General features: G+C 46.4%; 1 protein-coding gene across 4 annotated transcripts in view; it reads left to right on the top strand.

The window, feature by feature from the left end:
• ACSF3 (acyl-CoA synthetase family member 3) overlaps positions 1–26,232 on the top strand; it is a 91,765-nt gene that overhangs the window by 20,702 nt on the left and 44,831 nt on the right. For all 4 annotated transcript variants that reach the window (XR_009758859.1, XM_061594420.1, XM_061594422.1 and 1 more), the window contains 3 exons: positions 5,709–5,863; positions 7,876–8,021; positions 15,126–15,241. Coding sequence is in view for 3 of the 4 variants with exons in the window: in XM_061594420.1 (XP_061450404.1) it covers positions 5,709–5,863; positions 7,876–8,021; positions 15,126–15,241 (417 nt within the window). In the remaining variant the exon portion in view is untranslated. The remainder of the gene's footprint in view (positions 1–5,708; positions 5,864–7,875; positions 8,022–15,125; positions 15,242–26,232) is intronic.

Raw genomic sequence — 26,232 nt, 5'->3', positions numbered from 1 at the left:
TTAGCTGTCATGATTACAGGAATGTTAGTGGGCTAAACTCCCATCAGTCCCAGCTACCATGACCAGGGATGATGCGATTTGTAGTCCAGCAACATCTAGAGGGCCACAGGTTCCCCTTCATTGAATTAAAGTCAGCCCTGTTGAAAACCAAAATTGGGGGACCTGTGGACCTCCCAATGTTGGACTCAAACTCCAATCATCCCTGACTGTTGGCCATGCTGTCTTGGGCAAGTGGGAGTCAGAGGGCAATCGGTTTCCACAGTTAAACATTGTCAAACTGTGGCATTCACCCCCACAGCAGGCAGTGGCAGCCACCAACTTGGATGGCTTTAAAAGTACTAGTTCCCCTCTATTCGGCACTGGCTAGGCCTCATCTTGAGTGCTGTGTCCAGTTCTGGACACTGCACTTTAAGAAGGATGCAGACAAACTGGAAAAGGTTTAGAGGAGGGCAACAAGGATGATCAAGGGACTGGAAACAAAGCCCTATGGGGAGAGACTGAAAGAACTGGGCACATTTAGCCTTGAGAAGAGAAGACTGAGGGCCGGGATCTCTTCTCGGTCATCCCATAGTGCAGGTCACGGAATAATGGGCTCAAGTCACACAAAGCCAGATTTTGACTGAACATCAGGAAAAATGTTCTAACTATTAGAGTGGTATGACAATGGAACCAATGACCTAGGGAGGTGGTGGGCTCTCCAACACTTCAGGCCTTCAAGAGGCAGCTGGACAGCCACCTGTTGGGAACCCTTTAAGTGAGATTCCTGCATTGAGCAGGGGGTTGGACTCGATGCCATTATAGGACCCTTCCAACTTTACTTTTCTATGATTCTATGAAAAAAGGATTAGACAAACACATGGAGGAGGAGCCTGTCAGTGGCTACTAGCCACAATGGCTATGCTGTTCCTCCATGGCTAGTGGAAGTATGCCTCTGAATACCAATTGCTAATAACTGCAGGAGGGGGAGTGATCTTGCACTCAGGTCCAGAGGCCTCTGATTGGCCATTGTGAGAATAGGATGCTGGACTAGATTGGTCTCTGGCCTGATCCAGTGGGCTCTTCTTATGTTCCCCACCCCTTATCTAAACCCTTTAAACGCCTCTTAGGGTTAACTGCCCTCATAACACCCTGTTGCAGTGAGTTCCATAAGTTAACTATCCATTGTGGGAAGTAAAGCTTGCTTACAGAATGGTTGGGCTTGGAAGAGCCAGGATGCGGTGTAATCTAATCCTGAAAGGAGAATCTCTTTCCCTCCCCAACCACCCCCACTTACATAGCTTCCATAAGCAGAGTATGGCAATAAACAGTGTATGCACCATTACTGGGGTAAGGGCAGTGTCAGGTGACTGAAAGGAACCAAGTCCAAAAGCAAATGGCTTCATGGGATGTTCGTCCCATGAAGCAGAGTGCTGTTGAGCAGCAATATTCAACTGGACATATTTTGTCATGAAGGCGCTCAGCTATCTGTATCAGCCTGGAAGCTTTTAGAGAAGCGGGGGGGGGAGAGAGAAAAGCCTCGCAGCATTATTCCTTTCTTTGCAGGCAATGTAACCAGCACCCTGTCAGTCAAGGCGAGAACACAAAGCTGCGTTGGAGATCAAAAGAGAAGTAAAGGGATGATTTAACATGCATTAGAAGATTGTTACTTGTGAAAAGGCTCTTTTCCTGTTCTTGGTAACAACATGAATTGATACGCCAATTTGCATCTGGTTCACCAATGAGGCCCTTGTGGATTGCATATAGATACAGTTGTCTGTCTAGATCAAGTGGTCATGGTTACATCTTCGGTTTCTAATTTTTTTTAATTGGAAATTTGATTCCAGATTTAGAAACGAAAAGCTGTGTGTGTGTTTTAGAAGAGAGTATGGCAGGGAAGGGTGAATGGACACCACGATGAAGGAAAATAAATACTTCTCAGGAACTTCTCTGTTAACCTGTGTGTTTGTTGTTGTTATGTGCCTTCAAGTCAATTATGACTTATGGCGACCCTGTGAATCAGCAACCTCCAATAGCATCTGTCGTGAACCACCCTGTTCAGATCTTGTAAGTTCAGGACTCTGGCTTCCCTTATGGAATCAATCCATCTCTTGTTTGGCCTTCCTCTTTTTCTACTCCCTTCTATTTTTCCCAGCATTATTGTCTTTTCTAGTGAATCATGTCTTCTCATTATGTGTCCAAAATATGATAACCTCAGTTTCATCATGTTAGCTTCTAGTGATAGTTCTGGCTTAATTTGTTCTAACACCCAGTTATTTGTCTTTTTTGCAGTCCATGGTATGTGCAAAGCTCTCTTCCAACACCACATTTCAAATGAGTTGATTTTTCTCTTATCTGCTTTTTTCACTGTCCAACTTTCACATCCATACACAGTGATCGGGAATACCATGGTCTGAATGATCCTGACTTTAGTGTTCAGTGATACATCTTTGCATTTGAGGACCTTTTCTAGTTTTTTCATAGCTGCCCTCGCCAGTCCTAGCCTTCTTCTGATTTCTTGACTATTGTCTCTACTTTGGTTAATGACCGTGCCGATGTATTTATAATCCTTGACAAGTTCAATGTCCTCATTGTCAGCTTTAAATTTACATAAATCTTCTGTTGTCATTATTTAGTCTTTTTGATGTTCAGCTGTAGTCCTGCTTTTGTGCTTTCCTCTTTAGCTTTCTTCAGCATTCGTTTCAAATCATTACTGGTTTCTGCTAAGCGTATGGTATCATCTGCATATCTTAAATTATTGATGTTTCTCCCTCCAATTTTCACACCTCCTTCATCTTGGTCCAGTCCCGCTTTCCGTATGATATGTTCAGCATATAGATTAAACAAATAGGGTGGTAAAATACACCCCTGTCTCACAGCCTTTCCGATTGGGAACCAATCAGTTTCTCCATATTCTGTCCTCTTGTCCAGAGTATAGGTTGCGCATCAGGACAATCAGAGGTTGTGGCACCCCCATTTCTTTTAAAGAAATGTGTTTGTTAGTGTTATATCAAGGATCAAAACCTGCTAGAATCTGAGCGAGCTGGCCAGGTCAAGGATAGCCAACATGGGGGGTGTATTCCAAATGTTGTTGGACTGCAGCTTCCATCATCCTACTGGCTGGGACGGATCCAGAAAACTGTGCGAGAAACGTATGGGAACAGCCACTTAAATATGTTTAATCATAGACCCCCTGTGGTACTTGGGCGTGGGGGATCCTGGTCAATCTGCAGCTGATTTCTCCACGGTCGCTCTTTGGGCATTGTGAGTAAGGTCTGCCACTACTGCCAGAGGCCTCTGAATGCCAGTTTCTGTGATTCACAAGTAGGGAGACCACTGTTGCACTCAAATCCTGCTTCCAGACTTCCCACTGGGGCATCTGGTTGGCCACTGTGGGAACAAGATTCTGAACTAGATGCATTCTTCAGCAAAGGCCTGGGAGGCGTAGTCAGGCTCACAGAGTGTGTCAGCACAAAGTTGTCTCTTCCCTGGGACTTGTCCAGGGTCCTGAAGAGCCTCTGACCATTCTTTTCCAGCTTTTCCTTCCGGAGTAGATACATAGTCTGTGGCAGTGGTTCCTAAAACCTCCCCCCCCCGAGGCCCACTCGAAAATTGTTGAGTCTTGGCAGACCACTTAATGATTTCTCTGTCTGTTGTAGCAATCGTGATTCTATAGAATTCCAATTGTAATTCAATGTAAGAAATAAAAGGAACAACAAAATACAATTAGAAATAAATATTCAGTGTGGTTGATGTGCCAACTCCCGTCTTCAAGCCATGCCCGGGACCATGCCATGAATGAGGCTCACAGACCACCGTTTGGGAACCCCTGCTGTATGGCTCTGTCTATCCACTTCAGACCGCTGCATGATCTGCTTCCTCCACAGCACATTGGACTCATCCTCAACAGCACAGGGGGATATTTTGATGCTTCCATCTGTTGAAGGAAAAGATACGAGCATTATAGTTGCTTAATTGGACTTATCCAGCAGGACACTTCTTAGATTCAGAGCACCCTCTAGCTGTGGGAGGTCCAGCTTTCTTAAAAGTGCCCTTCCATTTTTGGAAGCCTCAGGAGGGTTTCCATGCTGATTGACAGAGGCAGCCTCAAAAGAAGGGAGGTGGGCTTAGGAAAGCAGGGAGCCATGAAATGGTGGAGGCATCACTCGAAGCAGAGGGATAAGGGGTTGGAGCAGTAGCAACAGCATGAAGGAGTCTTCCTTATTCACCTTCAATCAGTTCACGCCTGCCTTCCCTGTTGCATGTGCCTCTTTGCACCTGAGCATGAGCTGGGGAGGGGAGAGGAGAAGCACCACGATGTCATGAATTGTTAGGGTGTACATTTGTCAACAACGGGGTAGGAGCCAGGAAGAAGAGGAGGGGAGGGTTGCCCTAACAGGACAGGCAATGGCCGTCTCTATTTATTGATGGGGTTTCTCCTCCTTGCTTGGCAGTGGAGCGCTCACCAAGAGAGATGACCCACAGTGTTGGGGGTACATTAGCTGAGGTTAAATATTCATTGTGCTGCTTGGCCTCTCAGTGCTCTCGTGGGGAGGGGGCTGACTGCTCAAGCAGGCCCAAAGATCCTTGAGTCAGTTAAGCCAGATGTGGGAGTTTGATCCACTTTGTGTCTGTTCTGGGGCGCTGTGGGTGAGCAAGGCATTTGTTTTCCTCCTTTGGCCATGAAATGGCCATTGATTATTCTCTGGGTTAGATCCCAAAAGTGCTTAAGTACAGGCAGTCAGGTTCCCCTCCCAACACACCCTCTCTCTGCTTCTAACTGGTGCCTTAAACCAAACCCTTCCTTTGAGTCCTCCTCCCAGCTGCAGAGGGATAAAAAGCTTCCCTAAACCCCATCAGGTTGATATCCTATTATGCCAGGGCTTTTGTCGTCCTCCTCTGGCTTCCAGTGCATTCCTGGACCCAATTCAGAATGCTGGCTTTAACCTTTAATAAAGCCCTCAATGGCCTGGGGCCAGATTTGATGAAGGATTGCCTTCTTGTACACATTCCATCCAGGTATAGGAGGCAGAGAGAAAGAGGGTTGCAGGGTACCCCCATCTGCTCTGCTGAAAGACAGCCATGTTTGGCTCCTCTCCTTGAAATCTTTCCATTCCTGCTGGTCATTCCAAGAACTCTGCAACTAAGAAATTGTGTCTGTTTCCTTCCATCCCCGCACCCATCTCTCCCATTCCATTTCCTTTTGTGTTGTCAGGTTTACAATCTAAAAAGACACATTTGTAACCCATCTAGGGGCCTTTTTTGGCTGAAGAGTGGGATCAAAACGCTTTAAATAAATAACTGCCTGGACCTTCAGATTGTCTTCAGAGGGCCTTCTCCACTTCCCCTGCTTAATTGTTGCAGCTGCTGTGTTTTATCCTGAGTTATAGGTGTTGTTTTGACTGGGCTTGTTGTAATCTATTTTATTTTGATTTTAGTGTTTTCACAATGAGTTGCATTAGTGATTGTGTAAACTGCCCAGAGAACTTGGTTGGATGGGCAAAATATAAATGTAATAAGTAAATAAATGAATCTCCCCAAATGTGTGGAACACAGAAGACAGAAGCGGTCCCTGGACTCTTGTCATCTGAGCGACAGCAAATATTCAGCCTCATAGTTATTCCTGCCTGTCCAGGACACCTTCGTGGGGTTGACCCCCCCAACCTGCAGGAAGCATTGGTTGACTTTGTTGGGGTGCCTTTTCAGGTGACTTTTCTGTTTCCTTGTTCCAGGTTTGGGAGGCGTTCCTGAACCCCCAAGCTCCTCAAGTCAGTGTCTTCATGGCGGTACCCACCATTTACGCCAAGCTGACTGAGTATTATGACAAGCACTACTGTCAGGCTCATGTCCAAGATTTCATTCGTGCTGTTTGCCAGGATAATATCAGGTAGGTGGGCCCCGAGCAAAAGCTGAGTTGTGCTTTCCTCTCTCTCTTCCACCCAGCTTGTTTTTAGTTGCATAATGGAAACTTTCTGCCCCTTCCTAGTTGCCCCCCCCAACATCCCAGAAAAGCTGCTACTTTGCTCATATTGGGAGGGTGGGCCTGGTTAGTTGCCGATGAAAGGAAGGCACTTTGCATGCATTTGAGGGCCCCCTCTGGCCCCCTTGAATGTACAGAGCACGAACACATACTCAATTCGTAGTGTAGACAAGCTCTGTCTTGAATTAAACATGTAAGCTGTTTCTCCTGTTTACCAAAGACTCATTAGTCTAGCTGGAGATTGGGTTATACCCACATAGGCGAGGGACTGATCCCAACAGCAAGCAGAAAACAAGTTGGAAAAGAGTGACAAATCTTGTGAAGGAGACTGCTGTCGGGGTGGTCATATGCAATCTCGCTTTCAAAACTGTGCCTGCAAAGGTTTTGGGGCAGTCACACTGCTTCATTTACATTCAGTGCATATTCTGTAACTTCCTCCTGAAATCCTGTCACGTTTTATACCACAAACGTTGTGTTTTATCTTCATCCCATTTTCGTTGTGCTACAGTCCTTCCAGACAGCGATAATGTGGTAGCTCTGGAGAAGCATCACAGAGCAAACTGAAGCAGAATAAATCCACTAGTAATGAACTATTATTGTGTGAAGAACGTATTGCAGAAGATACCTGCAATAAAGCCCCAGTCTAGAGGGGCCCTGAGAGTATGTAGAGGGGAGGTGGCCCATAGAGCTGTCCCTGCAAATACCAGAATCCAGATCCTCATGTGTACCTTTTTTTCCCCTTTGTACTCCTCTGAAACTCTCCAAGAAGGTTTGCAGTTCTGCAGTGAATTAAACTCCCCACCAGGAAGGCTGTCCTTCCTTGGAGGTTTTCAGAAGGCTGGGCCAGGCACCTGGCAGGGGATACTTCAGGGACAGGAAGTTGACTAAGTGGTCCTGTTCCAATACTGTGATGCTGAGCCTATGATTCTGTACAGCTTGCCCTATGAGAGAAGAGAGCCAGGGATCCAGCTTATTCTCCAGGCTAACTTCCTACTATCTTGTTACAAACCATCTGTCACATCTCTGCTCTCGGTTTGGGTTCCAAGATATAGATGTAAAGCCCCTTTTCTGTTCTGGCAGGAGCCCAGCCCTCATCACACTCTCACCACTTTGTAAGAGCAAACGCTGCCCTGTTTTCTGCTCTGTGTGGGGGCGATTGCAAAGGAGAGCATCTTGTTTAGGTGCAAGGCTGGCCCTAGTGGGTAGCATGTCCAGCACATTTTGTTTTCCCAGCCGCTGTTTTGCGTAAGTATTTTCTTGGTTACGTTTTGTCCAGAGGCGACTCCTGTGCCCACATGCAACCATCACTCCTTACAAACCAGTATTGCGGCTGCTGGAGTCCAGGTGCATTGCTAGATACTCAAAAGATTTGAGGCATAGAACCCGTGGGGTCCATAGAGACAAACATGCATATGCTAATCTATATGCCTAGGTTAGATTTAGAATTTTAATACCACAAAATGCATGCCAACAAATTTTCCATCCAAATCACCCCAGATCAATTCTTCCATTAATTTGCATCCCAGCACAGATCAGTTCATCTTCAGTTCATTTACCCCAATTAATGTCCCAACAGATCCTGCCCCAAATAAGTTCAGTTCCCCTTCAGTTACCCCCATTCATCCTCTCTACGCAAAGTCATCTTAAATTAATTTATCCCCACCCCCCAATTTATATCCCACTCAGTTATCCAGAAACACTTGGGACACTTGGAAAAAGATTTGGGGTCTGTGCTCCATGGGCCCACCCTGTTGGAGTCCCCTCCAAGGTGCAGTGCAGCCGTGGCACTGAGCTCCCCTATTTGAGGTGGTGCTGCTGAAAGCAGAATCCAGCAGGTCCTGCGTTTGGATTTAAAAAGATATTGAACAGCTGTAGCATTCTGAAGCAACTTAACCCTAGCTGGCATTCCTGCTTTGCAGGCTGATGGTGTCGGGGTCTGCAGCCCTCCCAGTTCCCATCCTGGAGAGGTGGAAGAGCATCACTGGGCACACACTGTTGGAAAGATATGGGATGACAGAGGTTGGGATGGCGCTTTCCAATCCCCTGCATGGCCCTCGCATTCCAGGTGAGAATCTAGCGAGGGCTACAAGCTTTTCCTGAGATGGTTAATGTGTTTTGGATGCCGTGCGTTTGGACCAATTTTTTGGGGGTGGGTAGGTTGGGGGCACATTACAACCAGTCATTTACAAATTAGGACTATACTAGCAAAGGGACTTGGTGGGGCAGGAAATACCTGCACTTTTCTTCTTCTTTAAAAGCCACAAAGAAGACTTCTTTTGCTGTTTTCATGTGTATATTAGTGCCAGGGACCTGTGGCCCTCCAGATGTTGTTGGCCTCCAGCTCCCATCATCCCTGACATATTAGCCGCACTGGCCGAGGCTGATGGAAGTTGGAATCCAACAACATCTGGAGGGCCCCATGTTTCCCATCCGGGATGCAGATGAGCAGGTGGGAGACTTAAAGTGACTTCTCCAAGACCACACAGTGATTCTGAGGCAGAGGTGGGACCTACCCCCGGCAGGGATTCACCCAGCTCCCTCCCCGTGTATACTCTCCCATTGGCTACTCTCGTATACTTTCCCACTGAGCTATCCCCCCCCCAGTGGATCAGGTTGGACAAAAGTTGTCCAAAGTTCTTTTCTATGCAGTGCCTACCACATCCCACTTGGTGGTTTGGTACCTTCTAGGTGGTCCCGTTCATTCCCAAGGATTCATTTCAGGTCAGCCAGTTATCTGGGCCAGTAAAAAACTCGCCCTCAAACACATCCTTGGCTGACTTGTGTGAAAATTGCTCCTAGGAGAAATGGAAGCTGTTTCAGCCACAGTAGAGTAGCAGACCCAAATAACAGATTGTCCAGGGGAGGGGGTGAGATGCAACATCCTGAGTCCAGTGCTTGCATCTTTTCAGACTTAAGGTGCTGAGATACGGCAGCAGTGGCACGATCAAAGCGCCACAGTGCTCTTCCAGTGCCGTGTTCAGCAGCAGGATGCATGCCAAGAGTCTCCCTAGAGACAAAGATGAAAACGAAGCGAGATGCTGAGGTTGACACAACACTGACAAAAGAGAATAATTAGAACAACCAAAAGCTTCAGGACTGGACAGCTGGCACTGCGGGGGATGGAGTCATCAGGCAGAACGAGAAAACCCATTGCCAAGTCAGTTCCCAGGGAGCTGCTTGCTTCTCTCTGTGGCACAGGCTCCCAAGGCTGGACATCTGGAGTGCATACCGCAGATCAGAAAAGGTACCGCCAGGGCCAAGAAGATGCCAGCATGGTTAACGAGCAAAGTCAAGGAAGCTCTTAGAGGCAAAAAGTCTTCCTTCAGAAAATGGAAGACTTGTCTGACTGAAGAAAATAAAAAGGAACACAAACTCTGGCAAAAGAAATGCAAGAAGACAATAAGGGATGCTAAAAAAGAATTTGAGGAGCACATTGCTAAGAACATAAAAACGAACAACAAAAAATTCTATAAATACATTCAAAGCATGAGACCATCTAGGGAGGCGATTGGACCCTTGGATGATAAGGGAGTCAAAGGTGTACTAAAGAACGATCAGGAGATTGCAGAGAAGCTAAATGAATTCTTTGCATCTGTCTTCACAGTGGAAGATATAGGGCAGATCCCTGAACCTGAACTAACATTTACAGGAAGGGATTCTGAGGAACTGAGACAAATAGTGGTAACGAGAGAGGAAGTTCTAGGCTTAATAGACAATATAAAAACTGACAAATCACCGGGCCCAGATGGCATCCACTCGAGAGTTGTCAAAGAACTCAAATGTGAAATTGCTGATCTGCTAACTAAAATATGTAACTTGTCCCTCAGGTCCTCCTCCATGCCTGAGGACTGGAAAGTGGCAAATGTAACGCCAATCTTCAAAAAGGGATCCAGAGGGGATCCCGGAAATTACAGGCCAGTTAGCTTAACTTCTGTCCCTGGAAAACTGGTAGAAAGTATGATTAAAGCTAGATTAACTAAGCACATAGAAGAACAAGCCTTGCTGAAGCAGAGCCAGCATGGCTTCTGCAAGGGAAAGTCCTGTCTCAGTCACCTATTAGAATTCTTTGAGAGTGTCAACAAGCATATAGATAGAGGTGATCCAGTGGACATAGTGTACTTAGACTTTCAAAAAGCGTTTGACAAGGTACCTCACCAAAGGCTTCTGAGGAAGCTTAGCAGTCATGGAATAAGAGGAGAGGTCCTCTTGTGGATAAGGAATTGGTTAAGAAGCAGAAAGCAGAGAGTAGGAATAAACGGACAGTTCTCCCAATGGAGGGCTGTAGAAAGTGGAGTCCCTCAAGGATCGGTATTGGGACCTGTACTTTTCAACTTGTTCATTAATGACCTAGAATTAGGAGTGAGCAGTGAAGTGGCCAAGTTTGCTGATGACACTAAATTGTTCAGGGTTGTTAAAACAAAAAGGGATTGCGAAGAGCTCCAAAAAGACCTCTCCAAACTGAGTGAATGGGCAGGAAAATGGCAAATGCAATTCAATATAAACAAGTGTAAAATTATGCATATTGGAGCAAAAAATCTGAATTTCACATATACGCTCATGGGGTCTGAACTGGCGGTGACCGACCAGGAGAGAGACCTCGGGGTTGTAGTGGACAGCACGATGAAAATGTCGACCCAGTGTGCGGCAGCTGTGAAAAAGGCAAATTCCATGCCAGGGATCATTAGGAAAGGTATTGAAAATAAAACAGCCGATATCATAATGCCGTTGTATAAATCTATGGTGCGGCCGCATTTGGAATACTGGGTACAGTTCTGGTCGCCTCATCTCAAAAAGGATATTATAGAGTTGGAAAAGGTTCAGAAGAGGGCAACCAGAATGATCAAGGGGATGGAGCGACTCCCTTACGAGGAAAGGTTGCAGCATTTGGGGCTTTTTAGTTTAGAGAAAAGGCGGGTCAGAGGAGACATGATAGAAGTGTATAGAATTATGCATGGCATTGAGAAAGTGGATAGAGAAAAGTTCTTCTCCCTCTCTCATAATACTAGAATTCGTGGACATTGAAAGAAGCTGAATGTTGGCAGATTCAGGACAGACAAAAGGAAGTACTTCTTTACTCAGCGCATAGTTAAACTATGGAATTTGCTCCCACAAGATGCAGTAATGGCCACCAGCTTGGATGGCTTTAAAAGAAGATTAGACAAATTCATGGAGGACAGGGCTATCAATGACTACTAGCCGTGATGGCTGTGCTCTGCCACCCTAGTCAGAGGCAGCATGCTTCTGAAAACCAGTTGCCGGAAGCCTCAGGAGGGGAGAGTGTTCTTCCACTCGGGTCCTGCTTGCGGGCTTCCCCCAGGCACCTGGTTGGCCACTGTGAGAACAGGATGCTGGACTAGATGGGCCACTGTCCTGATCCAGCAGGCTCTTCTTATGTTCTTATCTGAACTCTGTGTTAAAAACAAATTATGGAGGCCTTGTTTGGAAGGGGGGTGAGCAGAAAGAGGAGGTGCTGAAGGAAACCTGCGGCTCACCCCCTTGGATGACCTATGTCGGGGACCTGGCTGTCAGGCAGCTGCCCCCCTGTTGTGTGCAGCGGGCCTTGTTCGTTCCAAAGGAAGGAGCAGGTCTGCACATGTGAAGGAATGTGCCCCGTGGATCTGCTTCCTCTGTTGGAATGAAAAGGGAAGCTGTTGTGTGCTGGCAAGTCCGCCTGCGTCTTGGAGTTTCTGTTGCTGGGATGCATGCACTTCTCCAATTTTTCACACATGTAATATATGTATGCAGTATATTTTTCACCCTGAGTTTGTTACTGAGCATTGGCAAAGTATGTTTTCCCCTCTCCTCCTGCCATTTTTGCCATTTGCAGAGGCATCCACACCCCAACCTCCCCCACCATCGACTCCCAGTTGCCTCCTCTCCACCCTTCCTTCCTGGTTGCAGGAACTATGTCCTGTCATCTGTAAAGTCCCTGACATTTCTGCTCTCAAGGTGCTGATTTCTAAAGGTACAGGGGAGCCTTCCATTTCGAAGGAGAGGAGATGAAAGATTTGGAGATAAATGTTTTGCTTGTACATGGTTAAAATCCTGCTTAAAATGCTTCTGTTTTCGGCAGCTCTCTCTCTCTGTGTGTCTCTCTCTGTCTCTCTCTCTCTTGAATCCCCCTGGTGTTGTTACTGTGAAGGGAGATGAATAATTCATGGCCGGCGAATGCCTCACTGGGCCTAATCACCACTTTAATTGGAGGTTTAGATCAGAGGCGGCTAATAGCTCCTACAGCAGGGACTCCATAGATTGTTGACAGGGAGAGTGCTGAGAGCCTTATCGTTGGCCTGTTTCAATTCTCCCAGGACACCACCACGCATAACAGCATCCAGGTCCCCTGATACTAAAGGACACAGACTGCAGGGCCAATTAAATTTATCAGGGAAGAACTGACAACTAACTTAAACAGGGGAAGGGGAAACTGGTGGAGGACTAATAGGGTTGCTCCCTCCTCTGATGGCTGCCCATCTTGGGTTGCAAGAGCTGACACTCGGCTCAATAGGAGCTCACAAACTTAACAGGGAAAGAAGCAGCAATTTATCCCTAGTAATATGGTCAGATGCTGGCAAAGAATAAGAAGAAACCAAGGCTGCTTAAAAAGCAAAACAAAACAAAAATCTTTTGATCTCTTTAGAACTGAATCCCCCTCCCGTCCCGGTCCCTGTCCCCTGGCCATCTTCGCTTGGCATCACCGGCGAGCCAAAATGGACCCTCTGCTACCCGTGCAGACTTAATTTTTAAATGTCACTCGGCCCCGAGGAGCGCGAGTCATTGTCTTTGTGCGAAGACTTTAATTGCACTGTCGTGCTGGTATCGCTATAATTAACATTGTCAGCATTTCCCAGCCTTTTATAGACCTTTGCTTTCAAAGGTTTGTCATTTTTGGTCGGGAGGGGAAAAATAGGCCCTTTCTGGAAAGAGTGATAAGTCAGCTCTCAGCAGAGCCTTTTATATATATATATATATATATATATATATATACACATACACACACACACACACACACACACACAGTGGGTTTATTTTGGCAATATAGGGACTGAATGAAAGTACAGGAGACTTATGTTTGGTTTTTCTCTGGAGGGGAGGGGGAAGCATTGCATAGTCTGAGTACAGAGACATCCCTATCTTTCCAATAATTAAATTGCTGTCATGTCTTCAGAGCACATGCAGTGGTTGTGAATAAGGCACACATGTACAACTCATTCAGGAAGGAGCACAGTCTATTGTTACCTCCCTTTTTTAATTGGTGTTGGAGGAATCTGTGTCAAAACACGACAGTGCTTCTAGGAGTCCTGGACGTGTGCGTCAGGAGTCCTTTCATTTCTGATTGATGCAGCCGTGATTCATAGCCAGCTGCCGATAGGTTGGTCAAAGGACAAATTTGAAAAGGTTGTTTTCTGCACAGGTGTGTCCACACAAAAAACCAAGCTATCTCTCTACTCTTCTCTTCTGGATGCAGGTAGTGGCAACCCAGATAAGACGTGGAAGCTTGCATTCTGCTGGGCCTCAGCTTGGCCTGGTATACAACATTCTTGATCCTTACATGCTTTTGTCTGCTGGCAGGAATCCTCTGCCTCTTCCTTGACACTCTCTTATGTCCAGGCTTCCCTGTTGTATAACTGGTTACCAGTTGTCTACCGGGCCCAATTCAAGGTGTTGGTGTTGACCTTTAAAACCCTATACGGTTTCGGCCCAGTATATCTGAAGGAATGCCTCCAGAATCACCGATTATGCCGCCTGACGAGATCAGCCTCGCAAGACCTTCTCTCGGTCCCACCGGTGAGAACAGCTAGGCTGGTACGGACCAGAGAGAGGGCATTCTCTGTTGTGGCCCCCACCCTATTTTACCATGTATTTTGTATTATTGTATTGTGTTTTAATTTTTCACATGTAAGTCGCCTAGAGTGGCCATTGGTCAGATAGGCGATGCATAAATTAAATTTATTATTATTATTATTATTATTATTATTATTACTCTCTGGAACTCCCTCCCTTTTGATCTCAGACATGCTCCCTCCCTGTCCAGCTATCGCCGAGCCTTGAAGACCTGGCTGTTCAGGCAGGCCTACAAGATTGGGACAGATTAATTTTATGTTATAACTGAATTAACAGATGGTTTCTTTAGCTTAAAATTTGATTATGTTGATGTATATGGATTGTTTTTATTCTTGTTGTTCGTCGCCTAGAGTGTCCCTAACCCGGACAGATAGGCGGCTGAAAAATAAAATTTATTATTATTATTGGGTCCATCTAGCTCAATATTGTCTACACTGACTGGCAGTGGCTCTGCAGGGTTTCAGACAGGGGTCTCTCCCAGGACTACTTGGAGATGCCGAGGACTGAACCTGGGACCATCTGCATGCAAAAGCAGGTGCTGTGCCAGTAAGCTATGGCCCTTCCCCTGTGGCACTGATGCCAACTAGCAGGCTGCACAAGCCTCCTTCTCTGGCCACAGGCCTGCCCCTGCCTCTTTTTTTGTGTGTGTTGCATCACTGCTGGGTGACATGGGAAGTGTGCGGCCTTCCTCTTGCTGCTCTGCTTGGTATGGGCTCATTTCTGGCTTACCTGCCTTGCCTCAACGTGGGTTGCCCAAACCCAGGACTAAGCAATATTCTGTGCCTGTTCCCCTATTAAATTAAATTATATTATTTAATTAAATGTATTTATTGCTTCTTGCCTGAAAGGTCTCCGTGTGACTTATATTTAAAAGTGTATACATAAATGCAATACATTGTACCATTCTATGCCAGGACAGCTCTACTGTGCCATCCAACGCAAAAAACTAAACTGGGCAAATCCTATGGGGGGGTGTTCACTGCTAGACCTATGCAGAGTAGACCCGTTGAAGTTAATGGACATGACTAATTTAAGTTCATTCATTTTGGTGGGTCTACTCTGTGTAGGGCTTCATGGAACACAACCTATGCAATTTTTCTTGTACTAGTAAATGCTGTTTTATAGAAAGCCACAGCCAAGAAAATGCTGGAAATGTTTCTCCTCTGGAACAAGGGAATGTTCTGCCAAGCTCCTGATCTAGATAGCTCACATTTCGACCCATTGCTGTTAGTGGTTGGCTCTGGACTTGGTCTCTCTCCTGTTGCTCCCACCCATCATCTTTCAACTTCCCCTTCTTTCCTTTTTCTACCCCCCTGCCCCCCCCCAGGGTCCGTGGGGACTCCCCTGCCTGGAGTAAAAGTGCGCATAGCCACTGAGAGCCCCTCTCAAAGAGAAGCCTTTGCTTACATCATCCATGCGGAAGGCGATGAAAACGGCACAAAGGTAATAACAACTAGTTTGCTGGTGGTTGGGGGCGGGGAGCAGAGGGCAAAGAGGGAGAGTGGAGGATTTGTTTTGTTCTGCCAGTTTGTGTCCCCTTTGTAGGAGGACTGAAGCATCGCTGAGGCGACTTCAGGGATAGTGGGGGTGGTGTTCAATGATAGCCCTGCTCAGAGCAGACCCATTGAATAAACATGGCTAACTTAGGTTCCTGAATTCCAGTGGATCTACTCTGAGTAGAACTTTGCTGTAGGTGTTTCTGTTTTTGTTAGGTGGAGAAGCAATCCCAAGTTGACTTTCCAAGTGGACCTAGCTTGCTTGAACCCATGTTGTGACTGCTGTGGAGGGACCATTGTTGAATGACAGAGCACTTGCTTTGCAAACAAAAAGCCTTAGGTTTAACTCCCAGTATCTCCAGTTAAAAGGATCAGGGAGCAGATGATGGGAAAAGTTTCTCCCTGGAAAGTCACTGCCGGTCACAACTGACAATACTGTGCTACAAGGCAGCCTTCTTTGCTCCTGCTACAATACCTGTTCAAATGTGAATCTTCCAAACGTGGTTGAACCAAGAAGCTACAATCTGGACAGATGCCAGTGCATTCACAAGACCAGTTTAGCACTCTAGAATCTACTGAAAAAGTCAACTTGGGTCAACTGAGCTCTGAAAGCAATAGTTGTATAAATTGCTTCTATAGCCTAGGGCCTGATATTTTTTTGCTTATGGCTGAACTTAGTGGTAGAACCATCATTGCACAACCTTTTCTGATTCCCCATTAAACCTGTACCTTCAAAGAGAGAAAGAGGCAAGCCTTAACCCACAAGATTAAATTCCATGGAGAAGATTCTCGCACTCATGTCAGAAAGTTGCGCTTGGAAGTTTGAGAACTGTGCAATCGTGTAGCAGAAGAGCTGATGTAATTTGCAAAGCTAGTTTCTGGCACGACCCAAAGATCAATAATCTACTTAGTAGGAAGTTTGCTGTCTCCCTCGCTCTCTCTTTCCCCCCACTTTGCTTCATTAGAAAGCCTGCTGAAACCTCTCTCTGAAGTTCGGCACCATCCACAGTTTCCGATTTGGCTTCAGTGGTTGTTTCACTTCAGTGGTTCTTAACCTCCATCCCATATTTTTGCCCTCAGTAGACTTGAATTGGGGTAGTGGGGGTAGGGGGAGAGGAGAACATCAAGCAAGCCTGGCACTCCTGCTGCTAATTGTTCCTTTTAAAAATATATGATGTTAGTATTGTGATTACATGCCTTTATGATACATACACAAATAAGAAATTACTATAATGCATACATTTCCAGAGTGGTAGCCGTGTTCGTTCCTTATATCAAAAACAATCAAAAATCTTGTGGCACCTTGATGGCTCTTGAGAATAGTTACCTGCCTCACTACAGGTGTTTACAATTATTTTAGCACTAATCGCTGCTATTGTAAAACGTTAAAGCTCTAATTTTCACTCACTGTAATTTTTGCATTTTATTGCCATTCAGCTCCCACCTTATAATAATAAATTTAATAATAATATACCTGCCAACTAAAATTTCACTTTATGCCTCTGGCACAGTGGGCTTGAGTCCACAAAAGCTTATGCTATAATAAATTTGTTAGTCTTTAAGGTGCTGCAAGATGCTTTGGTCACAGTGCATGAACTATTAATGTGGAACCTTGTTTTTGTTTCATCACATGTATATATTATGTAAAGTATTGTTATTTAAAATTGTTTTATTCTGGAGATCTATTTGGCAACTAGCCAGGGAAAATGCTCTCGGAGTTGTGGGTGATAGGTAGCTCACTGAAAATGTGATAGTGAACAAGGCAGATTCTATGCCAGGCATTCTTTCAGAAACGGATTGAAATTAGATTGGGCGGTATGATAAAGCCCTTGTATCAGGGATGAGGAAGCTGGTGCCCTCCAGATGTTTTAGGGCTGTATCCAATCAAGTTTTACTTAGAGTATACCCAATGAAACACATGCATGGTAATCACACCCATTAATTTCAGTGGGTCTGTTTTGAGTATGACTTGCATTGGATGCAACCCTTAGATTCCAACTCCCATCTGCTCCAGCTAGCATACCCAATGTTCAAGGGGTGTGTGTGACAAATGTGGTCCCTCAATATCTGGAGGACATAGGTTCTCCAGCCCTTCCTTACCTTACATAAATCCACAGTGGAACCACATCTGGAAGATGATGGACCATTTTGGTTGCCCCCTCTCAAAAAAAGTCATCATAGAGCTGGAAGGTGCGCAGAAAGGGGCAGCTAGGATGATGAAGGGTCTGGAGCACCTTTCCTTTGTGGAAAATACAAATCAGTTGGGATCTTTCTAGCTTGGAAGAAAAACAACTGAGGAGGGATATTTAACAGAGGTGTATACAATTGTGCATGGTGTGGAGAAAGAATTCCTCCTAATATTAGAACTTGGGACCACCCAATGGCATTCATTGGCAGTGGATTCAAGACAAGCAAAAGAAAGTCCTTCTTCCGTATTAAGGTACAAAATGTGTTGCTGCAAGATGGCCACAGACTTCAATAGCTGAAAAGGGGGAATCAGACAGATTTATGGAGGGCGAGTCTATCAGTGGCTCTTGGCCATGGAGTCTAAATGGAACCTATGCGTTCAGTAGCAACATACTTCTGAATGCTAATTGTTGGGGAGAGGCAACAACAAGAGGGCTCTTGCCCTCCTCCTCTGCTTGTGGGCTTCTCAGGTGCTTCAGACCAGTCACTGTCGGAGACAAGATGCTGGACTCAGTGGGTCCTTAGTCTGACCCAGGCAAGTTCCTCTTGGACCAGGGGCAGCCAATATGGTGTCTTCCAGGTGGTTTGGATTCCAACTCAGCTCCAGCCACCATGGCCAGTAGTCAGGGATGATGGAGGGGAACACGTTGGCTGTCCCTGTCTAAGACAGTCAGAAGCAGAGCGCTACCAAGGCATCCACTCCACACTTGCAACACCAGGCCTGGGCATTTTCTGTCATCCTGCAAACCTGGCCACCAAAAGTTCCTGTGCGTGTTCTGGTGGAGAGCTGAAGATTCAAATAGATAGATGCAACTGAAGAGCTTTTGTGAAATGTTTACCCTGCAGAACTGCCTGTTGAGGTGCTTTGCAGATGGCCTGTTCCCAACTCAGTGCCCAGTCATCACCACCCCCTTATTGGGTATAGCAGGGAAGAATTCTTCAGGAAAGAGTTACTAGCTCCTCTATCTTACTCCCACATAACCCTATCAATTTCCTGTTGGCGTATATCTTCCAATGCATGTCGTTTCTTCACCGTCTCCTACCTCTCTCTTGTTTCATGGGGGAAACTTTGCCACTCCTGCGACCTCTACAAGGCCCCTCATTCTCTGGGTCCCTCTGGACTGGTGGTTTTTTTGTGGGTGTTTTCTGCAACATGTCATTGACACAATAGTAGTGCATTAGTGGTGGACTTATACTGAACGGTCCACACATCCTTCCATTTTATCATTAGTTCTGCGATGTTACTGCATTATTGCCATCTGGAGGGGCAGTTTTGCACTACATCACAACAAAAGTGGGACAACACCCCCCCACACACACCTGAAACATTTGTGCTGTGAGAGAGTCAGCTCAGTCCTTGCTAAAAAGGGCAGCTTCAGCCTTCCTGAAACACAACCACAAGCTCTGTTTCCCTAGGTTAAAGAAAGGTCAGGCTGTTCTAGGTGGGAAAACAACAAACACAAAAGACTTGCCTGGAAGGCGCAGCCCCTTGATTAGATTAAAAGCAGCCAAAAGCTTAAACAGCCCCGCCCCTCGCTCAGGAAGGAAGGAAGCCTGAGAGAATACTAAAGTGTTAAGCCCCAGCTGATAGCCCATCAGCCTCAAGTAACACATCATTGGCTGGCAGCAGTAGCTGGGAGGAACCAGCCACACATATAAAGTCAGAGCACCCTAGCGAGGGAGCCTGCTCCACGAGCTAGAGGGAGCCCCAGCTGACGAAGCGTCAAGGCGAGTTAAGCAGCAGAGCGAGTTCGGCAGCAGGGCGAGGAGTCCAGGGCCCCCCACTCTGCCCGTCTGTTCCCTGACCTCAACTAAACCGCAGTCTCCAACCCATTGACGTAATAAACCTTAAACAAAACTATGCAGGTAAGAAGCCAGCAGGGGTGTGGGGGCTTTCCAGTGTTTTGCACCGCCTGCAGCATGTACGACTATCTGCCTGTTGGACAGAAGTCGTGGGTGTGCTCTCGGTGCAATGAGCTCCTGGCTGTCCGGGAACGACTTCATTTCCTTGAGGCCAAGGTGGCGGACCTGGAAAAGCTGAGAGAGGCAGAGAGGTGTGTGGAGGAGGCCTTCAGGGATGTTATAGCTGTGTCCCACTCCAACGATGATAGCTCTCCTGCTATCATGGAGGACGATGGTCTCGGGGACGGAGAGCATCCAGCTGAGGAAGAGGGAAACGATCCCTTAGAAGGGACCCATTCCTTGGGGGATGAGCAGCTATCCTCTCGTGCCGAGGATATATCTCCAGGGGGTGGAGGGATCCTTGTAGTGGGTGATTCGATCATTAGGAACATAGACAGTGGGGTGTGTGATGGGCGTGTAGACCGCAAGGTGTTTTGCCTGCCTGGTGCGAAGGTTGCGGATATCGCCCGTCGTTTAGATAGTTTGGTAGACAGTGCTGGGAAGGAGTCAGTGGTCGTGGTGCACGTTGGCACCAACGACATGGGGAAATGCAGCCGTGAGGTCCTGGAAGCAAAATTTAGGTTGCTAGGTAGGATGCTGAAAGCCAGGACCTCCAAGGTGGCTTTCTCTGAAATGCTACCGGTTCCACGCGCAGGACCAGCCAGACAGGCCCAGCTTCACAGTCTCAATGCGTGGATGAGACGATGGTGTCGGGTGGAAGGGTTTGGATTTGTTAGGCACTGGGGAACATTTTGGGACAAGCCGGGCCTGTACAAAAGGGACGGGCTCCACTTGAACCAGAATGGAACCAGACTGCTGGCACTTAAAATTAAAAAGGTAGCAGAGCAGCTTTTAAACTGACTGAGGGGGGAAACCCGACAGGAGCTGAGAAAGGTCCGGTTCGGAATAAACCTCCCCCCTGGGATAAAAACCAAAGAAATGATGAAATTTTAAAAGGGGTAGGCCTAGAAGTAGGCATTGAGAGCAGGGGCACAGGATATCAATTCAGAAGAGCAAAATGACCACAGGCCTAACCACAAGTGCCAAAGACACTTGAAGAGAGACACTGCTTACAAGTGCCTGTACGCTAATGCTAGGAGCCTGCGAACCAAGATGGGAGAACTGGAGTGCTTGGTCTTAGAGGAGAGCATTGATATAGTGAGCATAACGGAGACCTGGTGGAATGGAGAAAACCAGTGGGATACGGTTATCCCTGGATATAAACTATATCGGAAGGACAGGGAAGGACGTATTGGTGGCGGAGTCGCTCTATACGTGAAAGAAGGCATTGAATCCAGCAAGCTCGAAACCCCAAAAGAGGCAGACTCCTCCACAGAATCGTTGTGGGTGGTGATACCATGCCCCAGGAGGGACTTAATACTGGGAACGATCTATCGTCCCCCTGATCAAAATGCTCAGGGAGACCTTGAGATGAGATATGAATTTGAGGAAGCATCCAAACTAGGAAATGTGGTAGTAATGGGTGACTTCAACTACCCGGACATAGACTGGCTGCATATGGGTTCCAGTCATGACAAAGAAGCAAAGTTTCTAGATATTCTAAATGACTATTCCCTAGATCAGTTGGTCATGGAACTGACCAGAGGGACGGCAACCCTGGACTTAATCCTCAGTGGGGACCGGGACCTGGTGCGAGATGTAAGTGTTGTTGAACCGATTGGGAGCAGTGACCACAGTGCTATTAAATTAAACATACATGTAACTGGCCAATTGCCAAGAAAATCCAACACGGTCACATTTGACTTCAAAAGAGGAAACTTCACAAAAATGAGGGGATTGGTAAAAAGAAAGCTGAAAAACAAAGTCCAGAGGGTCACATCACTCGAAAATGCTTGGAAGTTGTTTAAAAACACTATATTAGAAGCTCAACTGGAGTGCATACCGCAGATCAGAAAAGGTACCGCCAGGGCCAAGAAGATGCCAGCATGGTTAACGAGCAAAGTCAAGGAAGCTCTTAGAGGCAAAAAGTCTTCCTTCAGAAAATGGAAGTCTTGTCCGAATGAAGAAAATAAAAAAGAACACAAACTCTGGCAAAAGAAATGCAAGAAGACAATAAGGGATGCTAAAAAAGAATTTGAGGAGCACATTGCTAAGAACATAAAAACCAACAACAAAAAATTCTATAAATACATTCAAAGCAGGAGACCATCTAGGGAGACAATTGGACCCTTTGATGATAAGGGAGTCAAAGGTGTACTAAAGAACGATCAGGAGATTGCAGAGAAGCTAAATGAATTCTTTGCATCTGTCTTCACAGTGGAAGATATAGGGCAGATCCCTGAACCTGAACTAACATTTGCAGGAAGGGATTCTGAGGAACTGAGACAAATAGTGGTAACGAGAGAGGAAGTTCTAAGCTTAATGGACAATATAAAAACTGACAAATCACCGGGCCCGGATGGCATCCACCCGAGAGTTCTCAAAGAACTCAAATGTGAAATTGCTGATCTGCTAACTAAAATATGTAACTTGTCCCTCAGGTCCTCCTCCGTGCCTGAGGACTGGAAAGTGGCAAATGTAACACCAATCTTCAAAAAGGGATCCAGAGGGGATCCCGGAAATTACAGGCCAGTTAGCTTAACTTCTGTCCCTGGAAAACTGGTAGAAAGTATGATTAAAGCTAGATTAACCAAGCACATAGAAGAACAAGCCTTGCTGAAGCACAGCCAGCATGGCTTCTGCAAGGGAAAGTCCTGTCTCAGTCACCTATTAGAATTCTTTGAGAGTGTCAACAAGCATATAGATAGAGGTGATCCAGTGGACATAGTGTACTTAGACTTTCAAAAAGCGTTTGACAAGGTACCTCACCAAAGGCTTCTGAGGAAGCTTAGCAGTCATGGAATAAGAGGAGAGGTCCTCTTGTGGATAAGGAATTGGTTAAGAAGCAGAAAGCAGAGAGTAGGAATAAACAGACAGTTCTCCCAATGGAGGGCTGTAGAAAGTGGAGTCCCTCAAGGATCGGTATTGGGACCTGTACTTTTCAACTTGTTCATTAATGACCTAGAATTAGGAGTGAGCAGTGAAGTGGCCAAGTTTGCTGACGACACTAAATTGTTCAGGGTTGTTAAAACAAAAAGGGATTGCGAAGAGCTCCAAAAAGACCTCTCCAAACTGAGTGAATGGGCGGAAAAATGGCAAATGCAATTCAATATAAACAAGTATAAAATTATGCATATTGGAGCAAAAAATCTGAATTTCACATATACGCTCATGGGGTCTGAACTGGCGGTGACCGACCAGGAGAGAGACCTCGGGGTTGTAGTGGACAGCACGATGAAAATGTCGACCCAGTGTGCGGCAGCTGTGAAAAAGGCAAATTCCATGCTAGGGATCATTAGGAAAGGTATTGAAAATAAAACAGCCGATATCATAATGCCGTTGTATAAATCTATGGTGCGGCCGCATTTGGAATACTGTGTACAGTTCTGGTCGCCTCATCTCAAAAAGAATATGATAGAGTTGGAAAAGGTTCAGAAGAGGGCAACCAGAATGATCAAGGGGATGGAGCGACTCCGTTACAAGGAAAGGTTGCAGCATTTGGGGCTTTTTAGTTTAGAGAAAAGGCGGGTCAGAGGAGACATGATAGAAGTGTATAAAATTATGCATGGCATTGAGAAAGTGGATAGAGAAAAGTTCTTCTCCCTCTCTCATAATACTAGAACTCGTGGACATTCAAAGAAGCTGAATGTTGGAAGATTCAGGACAGACAAAAGGAAGTACTTCTTTACTCAGCGCATAGTTAAACTATGGAATTTGCTCCCACAAGATGCAGTAATGGCCACCAGCTTGGATGGCTTTAAAAGAAGATTAGACAAATTCATGGAGGACAGGGCTATCAATGGCTACTAGCCGTGATGGCTGTGCTCTGCCACCCTAGTCAGAGGCAGCATGCTTCTGAAAACCAGTTGCCGGAAGCCTCAGGAGGGGAGAGTGTTCTTCCACTCGGGTCCTGCTTGCGGGCTTCCCCCAGGCACCTGGTTGGCCACTGTGAGAACAGGATGCTGGACTAGATGGGCCACTGGCCTGATCCAGCAGGCTCTTCTTATGTTCTTATGTTCTTAAGTTACTTGATTTCAGCAGCAAGTTATAGGACATACACCAATTGGCAACAAAGAAGTATGACCATTCCAAAATGTTTGCAGGTGCAACCAGTATTAAAAGCAGGATAGCAAATAACTGCCCTGGCCCTGATACTATCTTGAGCATAAATCATCATGAATGCTCAATAAAAAGGATGCCTGGAGGGGCCTTCTAGTCTTGACAGTATTTTGGGCAGGAAAGGGTTACTCCCTCCTCCCTTCACTTTTGTTTCTCAGCCCTGGATATTTCATCTTGCTTTGTTCACTGCGATGCATATTTCATAGGCTGTAGCTTCCCAGCTGGCAGGAGCCTGCAAACTCTTGGAGCATAGTGGGTATTGTCTGTCTGTCTGTTCGTTTGTTTATTTTTAAAGCCCCCCAACACCCCCTCCCCTTAAAAGGGGAAGAAAAGAAATGCTCGCTTAGATCAGAGAACCAAACTCTGCGCCTTGACAATGGGGCGCAGTCAGCAGATAAAGTGGGTTTTGCAGCTGCACAGAAACGCCACGTTTCCTAAATGGGAGATTTTTAAGAGTGAGCAGTTTTTTCTGCTACAGGGCTTCAGAAAGAGGGAGCAACATGTGACTAGCTGAGTGATGGAGCACACACTTTGCATTGCAGAAGGTCCTGCCATCTTGTTTGGGGAGAAAAAAAGCACCAGGTAATAGGTATGGGAAAGGCCTCTCTTTACCTAAAACCCTGGAGAGCTGCTACTAGTCAGGACTGGGAAACCTGTTGCCAGCCGGATGCTGCTGAACTACAACTCCCATCATCCCTTACTATTGGCTATGCTGACTAGGCTGATGGGAGTTGGAGTCCAACAGCATGGAGGGGGGGACCACAGGCTTCCCAACCCTGATTTAGATGGACAAATAGACCCCATCTTCACTGTACATTTAAAGCATTGTTATACCACTTTAAAAAACCATGGCTTCCTCCCAAAGAATCCTGGGGACTATAGCTTGTGTTGGGCACCAAGAGTCATTAGTAGACCCCCTCCCATAGCTACACTTCCCATACTGGTTGAACAATCAATCCATCTTCCCAGGGAACTCTGGAAATGGTATATTTCAGCTTTCAAGTGCCTGGATGAACAAGAATGTTTTCAGATTGCTCCTGAATAAACAAGGGAGACAGACACACCTCACCAGGGAGGGTATTCCATAAATGGAAATCCACCTCCGACAAGGCCCTGTCATAGGTGAGTGCCAGCCAAGCAGCACCCAGCAGCAGCACCATCACCAACAGGGCCTCCCCAGCCAATCGGCATGTGCCGATGAGCCATATTCTAGAGCAAGATGGGCAACCTGGAGATCACTGGGTGGAAGATATTTTAAAACTAACTCTGTTTTAGAATGTTTTTAAACGGTTTTTAGAATGCTTTTTTTGGGGTTGCTATTAAATGGCTTTGTTATGTTTGCTGCCCTGGGCTCCTTTGGAGGAAGGGCGGGATATAAATGTAATAAATAAATAAATAACGCCTGTGGCCCTCCAGGTGAGTGTTGGAGTCCAAAGACATCTGGAAGGCCACCGTTTGCTGATCCGTGTCCTGGAGGGCTTGACTGAGCTAACTATGCCTGACCTCTTGCTGGGGTACAGCTGCCTTTTGCCAACTCAGGTTGTTTGTTCTTCTGGTCCAGTGGTCCCTACACTGACTGGCAGTGTCTCCTCAGCACTGCAGGAAGACCTCTTTCCCATCACTTCCTGATCCACTTTTAACTGGAGATGCCAAGGACTGAAGCTGGGACCTTCTGCGTGCAAAGCAGCTGCACTAGCTATGGCCCATCTGGGAAACCATGCCCTTCCAAGAGTCACAGGCCTGCCACAGCTCATACCAGTCTCCATTATTTTAGAGGCCCACTCTAACACGTCACGTACATCGATGCACCTCAAAGAGCTATGTTGGAGCTGGGTTAAATATTTAGCAAATTGAGAGTGTGGGCAACGTTTCCCTTCCTGTATTGAACTGGTTAAGAAAGACGAGCAAAATGGACTTTTTCCCAGTGAAAGGCAGCTCAGCTTTGCATTACTCGGCATATGGCATTTCCCTGCAGGGGTGGTTGGAGGGAGAGAGTAGCAGCAGGCTGGTCTGGAGCCAAAAGCTGGTGTTGTGCCTCCTGGGAGCTCCCATTTTCGGTGGGACTGGTGGTTGGATGCATGGGAAGGAGGAGCCGCAAATTATGTAGAATGGTATTGTTTATTGACTAGTACAGGTCATCCAGTTATTTCAGCATGTTTTTAGTGTATGATTTCCTTCTAACCTTCTCTGCTGTTTTTTGGGTGTGCTTGTGTGTGTTAAGATTTGCTTAGGCCCTCGGGGGAAGGGCCGTAGCTCAGGGGGAGAGCATCTGCTTTGCATGCAGAAGGTCCCGGGTTCAATCCCAGCATCTCCAGGGAGGGCTGGGACAAGAATCCTGTCCGAAACCCTTGAGAACTGCTGCCAGTCAGTATAGGCAAGGCTGAGCTAGGTGGACCGACTGTTGATAAGGCAGCTTCCTATTTGTTCTTGTATGTTCATTTGTTTCAGGGATGTATAAGAGTTTGAAGGAATCTTGGAGGTCATCCAGTCCAACCCATTTGCTCAGTGCCGCATCTGCAATGTAGGACGCAGAGACAACATCCCTGAAACATAGCCATCCAGCCTCTGCTTTTAAATACTTCCAGCAAAGAGAGTCCGCCTCCTCCTGAGGCACACTGTTCCACTGTGAAACAGCTCTTAACGTTGGGGAGTGTCCCCTAATAACGTGTA

Source organism: Rhineura floridana, chromosome 13, assembly GCF_030035675.1.
Source record: "Rhineura floridana isolate rRhiFlo1 chromosome 13, rRhiFlo1.hap2, whole genome shotgun sequence".
Classification (NCBI taxonomy): Eukaryota; Metazoa; Chordata; class Lepidosauria; order Squamata; family Rhineuridae; genus Rhineura; species Rhineura floridana.
This window is presented reverse-complemented; position numbering and strand designations above follow the sequence as displayed.